Genomic DNA, 15,570 nt, shown 5'->3' with positions numbered 1-15,570 from the left:
GGTAGACAGAGGAGTGAAGTGCCTCACCTCACCCGCAGAAGGCCTCGACTGCACGCCCAGCCCCAGAAACAAATATGATCCGCAAGAGCCCGGGCCATTGCCCTTTTCAAATTAATTATCGCTGGCAGGTTGTGAGGAAGCTAATTAATGTGTGGCACAGCGGCCATCTTGAGTTCAGGCAAAAGTGGACTTTATTATTGATTCGAATGGCGAAGGAATGGACGGTAGACCGAGAAGTGAAGTGCTTCACCTCTCTTGCAGCGCGCCTCCACTGCAAGATCAGCCCCAGAAATATAATGATCCCTCAGAGGCATTGCAACACCCTCTCCGGGCGGCAATCGCGGAAGTCAGGAAGATGGCAGGCGAGTAAGGCGGGACTGGCAACAGGCAGGACCAGCCCAATCCTCTAGCCAGGCTCCCACCAATAACCTCAGTGAGCCGGACAGACTCACTCCTAAGCACTGGGTGGGCCAAGCACGGGAGGGGAATCCCACGCCCCTTCAATTGGGGGGAAGCAGCATGGAACCAGCTCCCAGCGCAGGGCAGAGCCACAGAGAGCTCGCCAGGCCCTGCCTTCCGCGGAGTCAGGGACAGCCGGACAAAGCCAGTTCCGGTCACTGGGCCGATCGAGAGTGGGTGGGGACAGCAAACAGAAAGTCAGCACTTAGCCGGCCCATGTTACGCGTTGCCGCCAGACGACTCCACGGGCACCAGAGACATTGAGCTCCGGCAGGGAAAGTGATCAGAGAGGCCACAGGAACAGCTGCCAGACAGGTTGCAGGCGATTTGAGGACCCCAGCGGGGACATAGGCAATCCCAACAAAATGCAGAATGGCACCAAGACTCTTAGCCCCGGCAGTCATCGGGCTGGACAGAACAGATAAGCAACTCCAAGTCAGTGAAAAAGCAATCAAAACTACACATAAGTAGATCCAGTTTTCTCCAAATTAATTCCTGTATTTTTCTGGAGGCAAAGAGGTATGGCACACGGGTAGATGGAGGGGTAAGTCAGGGATATTCTTAGATTAGTGATCCCCTACCCGGGAGTTTCCTCTTTGTGCTTCCATCTTGGCGGCCATTTTCCAGACGAATTGCTAGTGCAATATGTATTGAAATACAGGATTTGCCATCAATTCTGATAAAACTACTTCAGTACACCCCTTAACTTATAATACAGTATACCACAAAAATGAAAGGAGCCCCGGTAATTAATTTCCACTGGTGGGTCTGAAAATGGTACTGCTGTCACAGTTCAAAGTTTTAGTACCCCATGCCCAAGTTTGGGTATAGTTGGGCCCCTGTTCACATTCTGTCTGTCTTCCCCTTAAATTTCTGTTCTGTCCTCTGTCGTGAACCTCCCCAACACCCCATTGGGTCCCCTATCCGCATGTATTGCCTCGCCTTTAACATCACTCATTGTCTCTTTGCTATCCTCTCTGGACTCCAGTGATCAGTAGTACCTGATCTTTCCTCTTTGCCTGTCTGCCTCCCTGTCCAGTAGGTTCCTGCCTAAGTGAGCACAGCATAGGGATAGTTGTTCCCTTAGAGATGTACTGGTGAAATTCATTGTAAGGGTCCTGTACAGGAAGCCCCCGGTCTAGGCTGTCTTTATGTGGACAAGACTTCTCTTATCTCATCTTTATTTTGGGTTGTTCTATCTATTTGTGTCCAATCTGTCTCTTTTGGAGGTACCTTGCCTTTCAAATAAGTTATTACTTGATGGTACTTTTTCATGACATCATCTGACGGGGCTCCTGTCTTTGGGTCTCTAGGGTACTCATCATTGGGCCAATCTACTGTAATTTTACATTCTTTCCACAAATCTGCAGGAACAACAATGCCAAATAAACCATCTAAATCTTTTAAAAATACTTTCAAGACCTTTACAAACTTTTCGACTTGCCTGTACCATTCAACAGGTTTCTCTCGAAGTTTTGGGAAATCGTTTGTAAATGACAAAATATCCTGTCTGGCCATCGGACATGTACATAACCTGCTCCTGGCACTTCTCTCATGGGACACAATCTTTCTACCTTTTCTGGTTCTTTCAGTAAATATTCAGATGTAGTGCGATTCGACTGAGCTTACTCCTTTTTCTCTGTCCATCTAGCTTTCCATCTGTCTAAATCACCCCATTTTTGTGCCAACGACAACAATTCTTTTATTTGCAATTTTCGTCCTGACACATTCATATTTTCTAAATCCTTGTCAGAAAATTCTGCTCGGTAAGGCTTCTGCAATACTTTAGATTTACCTATGTCAATTCCCATGTCAGAGGCCAAATTCATTAATTTCTCTTGAAATGTTTTTGTATTTCGAATGATGCTTCTGCATATAAATAGCAACTCTTCATCACTTAATGTATTTAACCTTTCCAATCTCACATTTCCAGCAATCATTTCTTCTAATTCGACTATTAATTTTAAAATGTCTAATACTTTTGGCTGTGACTTTGGCTTTTCTACTTCTCGAGACCATCTCTCTATTTCTTCTGGGGTTACTACCGTGGCACTTCTCGTTCCTGTAGATGTTTCCATCTGTACTTCTCTAGCGTTTCCGGAAGTGCTTGTCCTGATCGACCCACCCACAGGTTCCCTTATAGGTAAATCCATCAGGGAAATTACTGACTCGCACTCACTTGCCTTGCCATCAATTATTAAAGGTTCCTTTCTAGGTTGTACTACAGGTGTAGTCAGAACAGGAGTTTTGGGATAGGGTTGTTTGTTTACATATAAGGCATGGGTACTAACAAACCTTCTCTCGGGGGCCAAATTTACAGTGCGGTTTGTGTCTGAAGGTGGGGGCGGGGTCAGTATGGGAGGGGGTGGGGTTAGAGCAACAAAAAAAAACTTTGACTATGAGGTTGAACATAGGTCCCTGCAGCGGACGCCTTCGTTCACTGAGCCACCAGACCTGGTATACACACATCTCTCTCTCTTTCTCTTTCTATCTCTCTCTCCCTGTCTCCCTTCCTCTCTCTATCTCTCCCTCTATCTCCCTCCCTCTCTCCCTCTATCTCACTCACTCTCACTGTCTCACTCCCTCTCTCCCTGTCTCCCTCTGTCTCACTCCCTCTATCTCTCTGTCTCCCGCTCTTTCTCTCTGTCTCCCTCTCTCTCTCTGTCTCCCTCTCTCTCCTTCCCTCTCCCTCCCTGTCTTCCTCTTTCTCCTTCCCTCTCCCTCACTCAGTCTCCCTCACGCAGTCTCCCTCCCTCTGTCTCCCTCCCTCTGTCTCCCTCCTCCCTCTGTTGTCCTCCTCCCTCTGTCACCCTCCTCCCTCTGTCACCCTCCCTCCCTCTGTCTGTCTCCCTCCCTCTGTCTGTCTCCCTTCCTCTGTCTGTCTTCCTCTCTCTGTCTCCCTCTGTCTGTCTCCCTCCCTCTGTCTGTCTCCCTCCCTCTGTCTGTCTCCCTCCCTCTGTCTGTCTCCCTTCCTCTGTCTGTCTTCCTCTCTCTGTCTCCCTCTCTCTGTCTCCCTCTCTCCGTCTCCCTCTCTGTCTCCCTCCTCCCTCTGCCTCCCTCCTCTCTCTGCTTCCCTCCTCCCTCTCTCTGTCACCCTCCTCCCTCTGTCACCCTCCCTCCCTCTGTCTGTCTCCCTCCCTCTGTCTGTCTCCCTTCCTCTGTCTGTCTTCCTCTCTCTGTCTCCCTCTTTCTGTCTCCCTCTTTCTCCCTCTCTCTGTCTCCCTCCCTTTCCCTCTGTCTCCCTCCCTTTCCCTCTGTCTTCATCGGTATGTCTCACTCCCTCTGTCACCCTCTCCCTCCCTCTATCTCCCTCCTCCCTCTGTCTCAGTCCTCCCTCTGTCTGTCTTCCTCCCTCTGTCTCCCTCCCTCTCTTTCTCTCCCTCCCTCTGTCTCTCTCCCTCCCTCTGTCACCCTCTGTATTCCTCCCTCTGTCTCCCACCCTCTCCCTTTCTGTCTCATTTTCTCTGTCTCCCTCTCTTACCCATTCCCTCCCCCCTCACCCTCTCCCTCTGTCTCCCTCCCTTTCCCTCTCAAACTGCCTGCCTCCGTCTCCCTTCCTTTCCCTCCCTCTCCCTCTGTCTCCCTCCCTCTCTCTCCCTCTGTCTGCCTCTGACTCCCTCTCTTTCCCTCCCTCTGTCTCCCTCCCTCTAACTCCCTCTGAAATCTCACCCTGCCTGTGTGTGCCCGGGATGAGACAGCTTCCCGGACACACACAGCCGCACCCGAGCACTTCACAGGTCTTTAAAAGACCATTTGTATGTTAATGAAACTTTTGTATTTCACCTCTTAGGCCCCTGCAGCTCCACTCTGATTATCTCTGGAATGCCGGGCCCCCACAGAGCAACAGAGTCTCTCAGAGTCACGCACAGTGTTTGCAGACACTCTTTAAATGTTTTGTTTTTTTAAACACGGGTACGAGGTCTGCAAGGTCCGCGGACCGCCACGGAGGGCTTGCAGGGCCGGTATCGTTAGGGCTTCAGGACATGTATTCAACTGGTTGATTTTCTGAATAAATTCACTTCTCTGTTTATTTATTGCTTCTCTTTCCCTTTCCTGTAATACTTTTTCTATTGAGGTTTCATGTAAAACTTGCGGAATCAAGGGTGGTTTTAAGAACGGGGCACTAGGGTTAACTCTAACTGTCTCTTCATGGTAGGTTGGCAGATTTTTCATTAACAAATCCTCTAAATAATCATCTTCTGAGTCACCACTAGTCATTACATTTTTCGTCTTTTCTGCGCTTTTGCTTTCTGATGGTTCTTCGAGGGTCAATACAGTATATAATCCCTCTACTAACATAGACTGTCTCCATTTCTTCATTTGTTTATCTCTTGTCTCTCTTGGGAATCCGGGATAGAATTTACTCCAATTTCTGTCTCTTCTGGGTCTGTCTCTCTTAAAAGCTTCTGTTTCCCATTCCTCTAATGCTTCATACTGTGTTCATCTAGGTCTGGGATCTAATTCATTCATGCGTGTTCTTAAATTGTACAAAATCCTGCCATTAAAGGTACCATTTTCTGGAAATGCCAAAATATCGTCTTCCTTAGTGTACTCCATCCAGTTTTCTAACCACACTCAGGTGTGGTAGCTCCTTTCTACCATCATGTATGATGCGGGCGTATTTGGTGGTGGAATGATAATCCCTTCTCTGGTTTATTGACTTTATCCTTTTTAAAATAATTCTTTATTTTCTTGAAAAACTAAATTTTTCTCTTTTCTCCGTATGATATAAGGTCTTCCTCTAATCTGTTGTTCTTTAGCAAAACCTAGATATTTTCTATCAGGTCGATTTCCTATAAATGCTGGATCTAAATGCCACATATAACTTGTGCCGATAAATTTAATATGCAGCTATGCTCAATTGTTTACTAAAATGCCTTTCCAATATCAGCGAGTTTCTTATTTTCAATAACGAATCAACGATTAGAATTCAAATAAATTCAAGCAATAGTTGCGCAGCTGTTCCCGTGAGACGAGTTCTCACGCTCCTGCACTCACCCCTCCTTTGCAATTATTACCTCAGCTACACACCCGCTGTCTCAACCAATACCAGCGCGGCTCTCTGTGACGTCAGCGCAGGACCGCGACTAACTCCTTCCTTTACAAGGTAATACGAAAACTTATTTCTTTTCACTTGTAAATGCAAAATTCATTAATTAACAACGTAAAAAACATTCGCCACTGTGCTTGATTGACTAAATTCAAAAGGAAAGACAATTTTCTTTTACTGCGAGTAAATCCCTTCACGCTTACCCTTCACTCACTACGAGTAAATCTCTTCCGCTTACTCTTCACTCAAGCATCAAAGAACCTGTTACTCCTTCAGGCTTACCTTTTCTAGGTGATATAAGGCCAAAGTTTCACCAACGAACTCCTTTGCTATCATTTATTCATACAGTTATACAGAAATTCCTAATTAGTGCTTCAAGTTCTACCTAACTTTAGGCACTTATTCATCTAAGCAAGTGACCTCACTGCAGTGTGGCTTTCATTTACCACCCGGTATTCCATATCCCCGGGGCTTCCTGACAACACTTACGGGTTTTGGTTAATTCATGAAATCAATACAAAATCAATAATCAATACACAACTAACTACCTATCCTAACTAATCCCTAACCACTACTCTGCTACCAAAGAAATACTGATGGCGCGCGGAGTTACCAGCTCAATTACCATACTCACGTGGGCCCATAACATACACACTTTGTACCGGTAATCTTTAACATTTGCCAATCAGGATTTTATTTTACTTTAGGACTTGTACCTATACACATTTGACTTACCAATCCTTGTCACCTGTATTTAAGTCCTAAGGGATCAAGAGTGTTAGAATAATAGGTAGAAAAATAACATTTGCCTGCATAAAATAACCTCAGTCTCGAGAACGTTTTAAAATTTTACGTAAATTCTTATTTGCACTAGTCCATAAAAGCTTAATAAGAGAGTTTTCAAGCAAGAATATAATAATCAAAGTGAGGAACTATAGAAATATTACGAGATTTCTATTAGACATTGATAACTGGAAAGGGTGAGAAAGGGAAACAATACAATGACATACCCACACTGATTTATATTTATATTTACCTAGAATGGTGTGAAGACCAACCCTGGCCACGGTCTGGGATAAAACAGGACTCCTGATTATTCAGGTGCCAACAGGACAGGACAGATTAGATGTAGATCAGGACAAGACAGGTGCGGACCAATGCAGATCAGGACAAGACAGATGCAGGTCAGGACAGATACCCTCAGCTAAGTGCAATGCCAGCATCACACCCCTCTCTGCGGCTATCAGTCGGACCCCGATTGGGTTATCGATTCTTCTCCCTTACCAATTCCAGATTCTTCTGACAGAGTGCTCTGCCATCACCTCTGCTCTCAATCTCCTATAGCATGCGTTGGGTCAGTGACAGGTAAGCTATTCGGACAAGTCGGATAATCTAACTAGCTAAGCCTACCTTAGTTATACAATTTTCCAGGGCAATGTACTACCACCGTGTTGCAAATGTGTGTATTCCCTTGGTTTGATTGGTCAAAAGGCGAGGAGTGGTCATCACACCATACTAGTATGAGATAATTTTCATTCATTAATAATGATCTCGTTCCCACCCATATTCTACTTTCCCATGATTTTATTCCACCCAGCATTACTGTAGCAAAAAATATACAAATTATAACATTTTATGTTTTTCTCTTCCTCTGGAGAGTTCACGGGGTTAGATTCCCAGGCGCATCGCAGGCAAGACTGTCACTGGCATGGATTCAATGCCACTGCTTGCGGACTCTCGAAATTCTGGCACATGCGCAATGTGGGTTTCAATATGGCGTTACAATCTATTATTCAGGCCCAAATACGAGCTAGCAGCAAAGTCAAAGAGAAACAATTTAGATCAAAGAAATAAATGAATGCACTGTACACCATTTATCTCTACCCTATTCCCATTACTTTATTTTAACTATAGCATTAATAGTTAAGCAGAACGAACACGGTTTAGTTAAAACAGCAGCAGGTGGTTTGATATGTAAAACATGAAGCAGCCATCTCAATTCTAGTGTGCAGCTGCAAAGATTTCCTACCAAAGGGAAAGACGTCACACCTTGTGAGTGTGGCAGACACGTGCGAAGAAGAGTTCCCGCGTTTTCGGCGGCCATTTTAATACATTCAGGTTACTGTTAGTAAAAGCACATAGGCAAGCTTCCCCTAGATACTAAAAATGTTGTGTAGTGCAATTATTAGTAAGACGAAACATATTGATTAGTACATTATATGTTATTTCGAGAGGGCTGAATACAAGCAAGTCTCTTTACGCACGAAACCTTTCTCCATCACCCAGTGGCGGGTTGATCTGCCCGTTGCTCCCCCCCCCCTGCTCTCACCACTCCTTCGTTGCCCCACAAATCCCTGCATTTCTTTTTTTCAACTTATATAATTTTTTGGAGGACCACCTCCAAGAAAGCACTGTAGCACCCTTAAAATATATATTTCTTTAGTGGCACTCGTCCTTTTAAACTGGTAAGACTAAATGGCACCTGTGTCATTCTGTAGTGATGTAGAATTTGTATTTTCATGAACTATGCAACTTGCTCTAACTTGTCGTATTGCATTTATGTATTACTGGTGGTGCTCTAAAAACTTGTTTTACCTGACTTTTTATTGGTGTCTACTGATTGACTTCCTTATGAAATTTACATTAATTCTGAAAATGGCACTAACATGTATAATTGAGTGGGAGCCAAGCGCCAATATTCAACTCGGATATTCACCCCATTGATCTTGGGATAAGAGTCACCACCCTCTTCAGCATTCAGCCCAACATTAATAGCAGACTACAAATTAATTAACTGGGTGCACGCAACAACTAAGTTCGAGATTGAAGGAAAGTTAAACAAGTTATTACATACACTCAATAATCAAGGATAATCGTTAAATTCCATGAAGGCAATGAGTATTAGAAATCGAAGAATGCTAAGTTAAGATCATCAGAGAATCCACAGAGCCTCTAAGTTATAATAGTCCGTATCACAAGAGAAACCCACAAAATGGCTAGAGAAAAAAGAAAAGACTCTGGCTCACCCCCAATACCAAGGGTTTGTACACACATTTCTAACAAATGTAATGAGCAAAAACTGCAAACTTACAGTGGTATGACTAGTAATAACACATTTCCAACAAATCAGAACATTAAATATCATTATATTTTACATTAGAACTAACCCACCTTCTACTCTCTTGGTCTTTGGAGATGCATGCCATTATGATACATTAGTCTCAGTCACACTTTATGGATCTGGTGTCTGGGGGTATTGCCACCATGGGGATTTGCAAGTTGAAGAAAATAGTTTTTTTTAAAAACTACTTTGCTTACCTATGTCAGCCTCTACTGAGCTAGTACACCACGAAGTGGGGTTGGATTATCTGACGGATTTAATTGGGCTAAGACCCTGATGGTATGGAGCGATATGGTTGAAGGAAGAAACTGGTTTTACTAGAAGTATCATCAGTGACTGCCTTTGCATGGATAAAAGCTCATTGATTCCATGGATTAACTATGTGGCAACAACCTTTAGGGATATGTTTAGCGTGAATATTATGGCTAACCCAGAAAGCGTAATCAATATTCCCAAGAAAGAGATCAAGCATATTTATCTGGGGAAGAAAGCTCAAGTACGTAGAGATGCTAACATTCAGTTAACAATCCCCCAGTACTATTACTCTAATGTAGTTACTACTGGATATCAAAAATATTTAACGGTAGTCACTAGACCATCCCATCAGTTTGTTCTCACTAGGTTAAGACTGGGAATCGTACACCATTTGGTGGCGTTCCCCTGTATAAAAATAATCCTTCTGCCCCATGCCCCTGCGATGGGGTCACAAAACAGAGCACTACGCACTTTTTATTTATCTGTGATTTATACCTGTATTACCGCATTACTTATTTTAAACCACTGTTTAAAAAAATGCAGTAACAACTATAAAATCTGCTATGAGCCTGTTGTTCTCTTTAGAAGAGCCAGATATATGTTTTTTTACGGCCACCTACATTCTGAAATCAATGGCCGCAAGGAAAAGCATGATTTTTTAACATACATTTGTTGTTTACTGTTACATGGATAAGCATTGATTTCCCTCAACGCCTACTTTTAAACCTGTCTTTCCTTCTCCTTGATAACTGTACCAGAATATAATTTTAAGTATTGCAATTGTTATAAATCTTTTTTATGTGCTTTTATGATTATTTTTTTAATCGAATAAAGTTTTGGAATCAAATTGATACATTAGTCAAACAAACGCCCATACACCCGCTTTTCTACCAGGCTCGTAATTAGGATGCTACAGCGGAAGACCTTCAAATTCTTACATACAGCACATGAAGAAAGTTTCATTCACAGTACATTGTACTTGAATGAAACGAACCAATTACATCACCGTACCTTGTGCTTAGCAGAGACTGCAGAAACCGTAGGCGATATGACACGCGGGGGGGCATTGATTAAAAAAAAAAAAATGGTGCTTCACGAAAAATGTGGCTTAACTTATACACGTTAATAAACACACTTTTAAATGTTTAGAAAAAAGCTTTCAAGTGCAGTATTATTAATTTATCCGTTGGGTAGAATTCATCATAAAAATCGTTAGTACTTAAAATATTTTTTCACTTAAAATTGCACATTTAAAAAAACTTTAACTGCTGGGTTGGAAATATCACCGGCTTTACGGACCGTTACCCCATTTGTGCTTACAGCCCTGAAGAGTCACGGGCTCCTTGCCCGTTTGACGAAACACGTGTCGGCTGGTCATTTGCTTTTGAAGTTACCTTTCAACAAAGAAAGGTCAAATACAATCCTTTGAAGAAAAAAAAGACTTTCTATCGTGTCCACTTTGTTTCATTTACTACCTATTTTGTTCTTTTTGATTAAGCACGATACATGTATACACCTCGCTTAACTTGTGCACAGGATTCTTGTCAACATTACTATCCCTTAATTCTACCCTTTCCTGAACCTAAAATCCCCTCAGTTCTGGTACTGGCACCTTTCCCTAAATCCCTAAAAATCCCTTAGTACTTCTTAGTGCTATCCTTCCCTAAGCCCTAAAAACCCCCTACTATCCTTTTAATGCTACCCATCCCTGAACCCTAAAAGGCACTAACTACCCCTTAACGCTACTCATTTCTGAACCCTACAGTCCCCTTACTGCCCCTTAACACTACCCTTTCCTGAATCCTATAACCCCCTTACTAGCCCTCTGCCCATTCCCCACCTCCCTGCAAATGCACCTCTCTTCTTTAGCAGGAGAGAAACACTTATCTTTGACCTGTAAGGCACAACATTTACTTTTTTTTTATAGCCACAATATTTCCCATTCTAGTCTGTTGTGTGGTCCGTTCAGTTTTCCTGCCAGTCTCCCAGTTTTGAGAATACTGCAATCTTTACGTCTTATATAAGCGATTGTAAGTTTAGTTTTATGCTGATGGCCTGGAAACCTTTCCTCAATATCAATGTACCTTAGGTAGGTGGATTTTTGTGGTGAGTGTTATGCCGGTCTGGGTGCTGATAAATTTAATTGATACATCATTTTGTACAGCTTATCATTTACGACGTATACCCTTATCATTCCTTGGCCTGAGTCCATTAGCAGAATGTTTCTTTCTGTGGTGTTCACTGGCCCAGCACACTGCCCAAACTTCACCTGGCCTGTGCTGCAATTATGGCAGTCCTCTTCCTCATGTGAGGGTGCTGCTCTGTAGGACTCTCAGGGTGTCTGTGGACATAAGATGGCCACTCCGCTTCGTTGTCCTGTATTTTGCCTGCTCATGCTGTTCCTCACCTCTAGGAGAAGCCCATGATCTCTGTCCATGCCATTTGAGGGTTGAATGACTGCTATTGCATGTTACCATATGTTTCCTAAGTGGGATTAGATTACAATGTAATGTGTATTATGGGGCACTTTTGGTGGTAGGCACAGGAGCGCCCCACTAAGGCGTCCAGATCTGTCCAGCATGATACTTATTCGTGTATCACCTTTATGTTAATGTAAAGCTGAAAATGCAATAAAATGGGGTTTAAAAGAAGTAAATGGCCTGGTGAAAGCTCTATTTCCTGTACAAATAATGTTGCAGGTTTATCACCAGTGAAAATATATAGTTAGGCAGGGAGCAGTAATTGCAATATATTAAAGGATCTTAAATATGGTCTTTCTGGTGTTGCCTGTCTCTTGATTTTCCGGGTGTAAAAAGATTTTGTTGGGTGAGAAAGTGGCATACATATTTTTATTGCATGTCTGATTTCTTTTTTAAATAACTTAAAGAGTGAATTTCTTCCAGACTATTTTGCATTTCCTTCATTTAGGTTTTATGATCTCCAGTTCTAGTGAGGGACACTTATCTAATTTGTAAGTAAATTTAGTTTTGCATGATTGAAAGATGCAATTTTATCTACCAGGAATCTCAAGAAAGATTTATGATTGAACAACGAGTATAGAGTTGATGGTGTATTAACTATTCATGCTTGTATCATTGGAGGACATTTGATTTTTGGTTGCCTAGGGTCTGTAGGGCATTTGTTCTGAGGATTATTCCGAATCCTCTCTGCCTAATCTTGGGCACTTCAAGAAGTACTGCAGGCAATAGAATGTTAACTAGTCTTATAGCTGATGCACCCTCCTACTCGTGAAATAATGCACCACATGTGTGCTTTGAAAAAGCTGTATGGGTGCATATGTGAAGAGAGTTAAATCAATCAAAGATGTTTTAAACTGCAGTAAGTAGCAGGCAGGCTTAGCAGTAGACAATTGATCCACATGAGTAAAAGATTGTTAAGTCAGTAGTCAACCCTGACCCAGTGCGCAGGCAAGCTTGCCAGTGGAAAGGTAGATTCAGGTATGGGAAAATGTGAATGCATACAAAGTAAAGTGGCAGCAGTCTTGGTAAGAGACCGGGAGGTCCACAGAATGAACAGAGGTGTCAATCATTCATAGCATTTGTAAAGCGCACTACATACCCCTGACAGTCTCAAGGCGCTGGAGTGTGGGAGGCTGCTACTGTTCGAAGAGCCAGGTCTTGAGTGGTCTTCTGAAGGTCAGAAGGTCTTCGGTCTGCCCTAGGCGGATGGGCAGGGTTTTCCATGTCTTGGCGGTGAGGTGGGAGAATGATCTGCCACCGGCGACACTCTTCGAATGAGGGGGACGCTGGAGCGGAGCTGGCAGGTGGGGGTGTAGAGGCTGAGTCGACTGTTGAGGTACGCTGGTCCGGTGTTGTAGGGTGCCTTGTGTGCGTGGGTGAGGAGTTTGAAGGTTATCCTCTTGTTGACAGGGAGCCAGTGCAGGTCTCTCATGTGGGGTGTGATGTGTCTGCGGCGACGCATGTCGAGGATCAGGCGTGCAGAGGCGTTCTGGATGCGTTGGAGCCGTTTCAGGAGTTTGGCCGAGGCTCCTGCGTAGAGGGCGTTTCCGTAGTCCAGTCTACTGCTGACGAGGGCCTGGGTGACCGTCCTTCTCGTTTCGGTGGGAATCCACTTGAAGATCCTGCGAAGCAGGCGGAGGGTGTTGAAGGAGGAGGAGGAGACAGCATTGACATGCTTCGTCATGGAGAGGGTAGAGTCGAGGATGACCCCTAGGTTGCGTGTGTGGTCAGTGGGTGTTGGGGGTGTTCCTAGTGCAGTCAGCCACCAGGCCGAGGGGGTGGATCCAAGGATGAGGACCTCCATCTTGTCTGAGTTCAGCTTCAGTTGGCTCTTCCTCATCCAGTTGGTGAGGCCTTCATTCCTTCGTGGAAGTTGGTTTTGGGGGTGTGGGGGTCCTTGGTGAGGGAGAGGATCAGCTGGGTGTCGTCGGCGTAGGAGATGATGTTGAGGTCGTGCCGTCGTGGGCGAGTGGTGCCATGTAGGCATTGTGCAACGTTGGGATGAGGGATGAGCCTTGGGGTACGCCGCAGTTGATCTCAGTGGCTTCGGAGCGGAAGGGGGGAGGCGGATACTCTGTGTTGGCGTGTTGGTATGGCGATTGGAGACATCCCTAAGCGGTGTTAGAGTATATTGTGTTGGTTTGTTTAGGGGTGGGCTAGGTATGACACTTAAGGATTTCTTAGGCAGGTGTAATTTTGGAAGGCTTGTCTTTCTTTGTCAGTAATGCATTTTATCCGCCTAAAGCATGTTGATGGATTCTTCACCTTATTCCTCAAAAATAAAATAGACTATGGAACTATGAATTCTTTTACTAATTAGTACCTTTTTATCTCATATCTTTTTATAGGCCATGATTGAATGTGAAAAAACAATGAAGCCCTACAGAAAGAGGGAAAAAAAACAAGCCAGATGGTTAAGAGGCAAACACGTCCCGCAAAGAAGTAGGAGTTGGCACACCAGCTTCATCCATTCCTCATATAGCCCTTCTAATTACAATATTTCAACTGGGTATCTTACTCTGTTTGCTTTTGGGGTGAATGAAAAAAGAGCTTTTAAGGAGTCGAGAAATTCGCACGTGGACCTTATGCACTTTTGACCCAAATGTGTAACTCAGATTTTTAACGTGACTTCTTTTGAAAAAATATTAGATCACTGACAAGAGATTCACAAAAAGCAATCTGTTACATATTACTGATTAGTAGTATACAAAGAGATTGATGATAGAGAAAAAACTACAAAAGTATCCATACTGTATACTTCATCCTTGTACTCCACCAGCCCATTTCCTGAGATATGGAATTAATTGTTTGTAGTATCATTTAAGAAATAAGGTAGCAATTAATTGAAAACATTTAATGCTTTTTCTGTCCTTCAAATGTAAATCCGTTTTTAGATCTCTTATGATGAAAGTACTGACCTGTTCGGGGCTTGTAATAAGTAAGAGTATCAGATTTCAAGAGACTAGTTGCTCTTGCAAGTGGCTTAGGAGCTCCAGCGAACACTCTATTCACCTACTTGAACTGATGTATTCATTTTAAAGCTCTGTGGATGATAGTGTATGATCTGATTGCAGGTTTGTCATTATTCAATATTGTGCAGTCTGCTTTTAGTAGAATATACTAGCCATTAAATGAAAGTTGTCTGTACCTTCAGGCAACAAATAGACATACTACAACAAACAGAGGGAGGGAGGGTCGTGGGGAGATTTTAAATACCTGCTCTGGTTCACATCCCCAAATATAACATATGAACAACAAATAGAACTGGGGGTCTAAAGGCCAATAGTGTGGCGAGCTATCCTTAACTTCACACTAGTAAGTTAGTGCCCAACTCACCTGGGAAAGCCTGAAGTGAAAGAAACTCGTGCATGGAAACAGACGACTGCAGTGCAGCTTGACACGATCCAGACCACCAGCTGTGGATTGCCATCAAATGGACATTGTGATCAGTCTTATCATATGGTCATCCAGTTTAAGATATGGTAAGTCCCTTGATCATCGAGACCCATTACCATTCAATAACTTGTGGACTGGATCAAGCCCACAAGCACTTTTGGACCACCATTGAACAGCTAATCTTTGATGGCTGAAGTGATAGTGAAAAGCAGTGCAAAAAAATATATATCAGTGCGGTGAATTAAAATAGAGTAATGTGTCAAAAAATAAGTACAAGTTTAATTGAAATATGGGCACATCCCCTGATTAAAACCAGAACAGTGCAAACAACAGTGGAAACAAATAACTGTTGGAAAAAAGGGGCAACATGTTTCAGCCAGTCGGGCTAATAGTCCCTCTGCTTTCGTCAGGGCCTCTGCTCTCAATATACTGCTACTGCATCAAAAAATGTGAATCTACAAAAAACGTAACCATGAAATTAATTATATAAAGGTTGAAATAAATACAACCTGCAAAGTGCTAATCCTCCATGTCAGTGAATGCAGAAGACATCCAGCTGGACAGGGGACTGGACCTCACCTCACCTGGACCGTGCTCAGGTTGTCGAGGCCCCGCTCTAACCGTCGTTGCCGCAAGACTATCCTGAGTCTTGGGGTAGACTCAAATGAAATACTTTATATAAGAATTCTGACCATGCTGTAAACCTACCTTAGTGATGTTAGAAAAGATGTGTACATGTAACCATGTTGTCAAATTAAGTACATACAACTCCTCGAAAATATTTTATTCATATGTCTCTTGCTTGTTGT

General features: G+C 43.4%; 2 protein-coding genes across 2 annotated transcripts in view; both read left to right on the top strand.

The window, feature by feature from the left end:
- The window catches only part of LOC144769076 (E3 ubiquitin-protein ligase RNF14-like), a 506,892-nt gene extending 493,042 nt beyond the window's left edge, over nucleotides 1-13,850 (top strand). Inside the window, exon 8 of the mRNA XM_078653077.1 lies at nucleotides 13,714-13,850. Within this exon, the coding sequence (XP_078509203.1) occupies nucleotides 13,714-13,720 (7 nt within the window). The 3' untranslated portion in view covers nucleotides 13,721-13,850. The remainder of the gene's footprint in view (nucleotides 1-13,713) is intronic.
- The window catches only part of LOC144769077 (E3 ubiquitin-protein ligase RNF14-like), a 112,704-nt gene extending 98,852 nt beyond the window's left edge, over nucleotides 1-13,852 (top strand). The window contains exon 8 of the mRNA XM_078653078.1: nucleotides 13,714-13,852. Coding sequence (XP_078509204.1) covers nucleotides 13,714-13,720 — 7 coding nt within the window. The 3' untranslated portion in view covers nucleotides 13,721-13,852. The remainder of the gene's footprint in view (nucleotides 1-13,713) is intronic.
- Nucleotides 13,853-15,570: the final 1,718 nt, after the last annotated feature.

Source organism: Lissotriton helveticus, chromosome 7, assembly GCF_964261635.1.
Source record: "Lissotriton helveticus chromosome 7, aLisHel1.1, whole genome shotgun sequence".
Lineage (NCBI taxonomy): Eukaryota > Metazoa > Chordata > Amphibia > Caudata > Salamandridae > Lissotriton > Lissotriton helveticus.
Note: the sequence above shows the minus strand (reverse complement) of the source record. Positions and strands in the feature narration are given on the sequence as shown.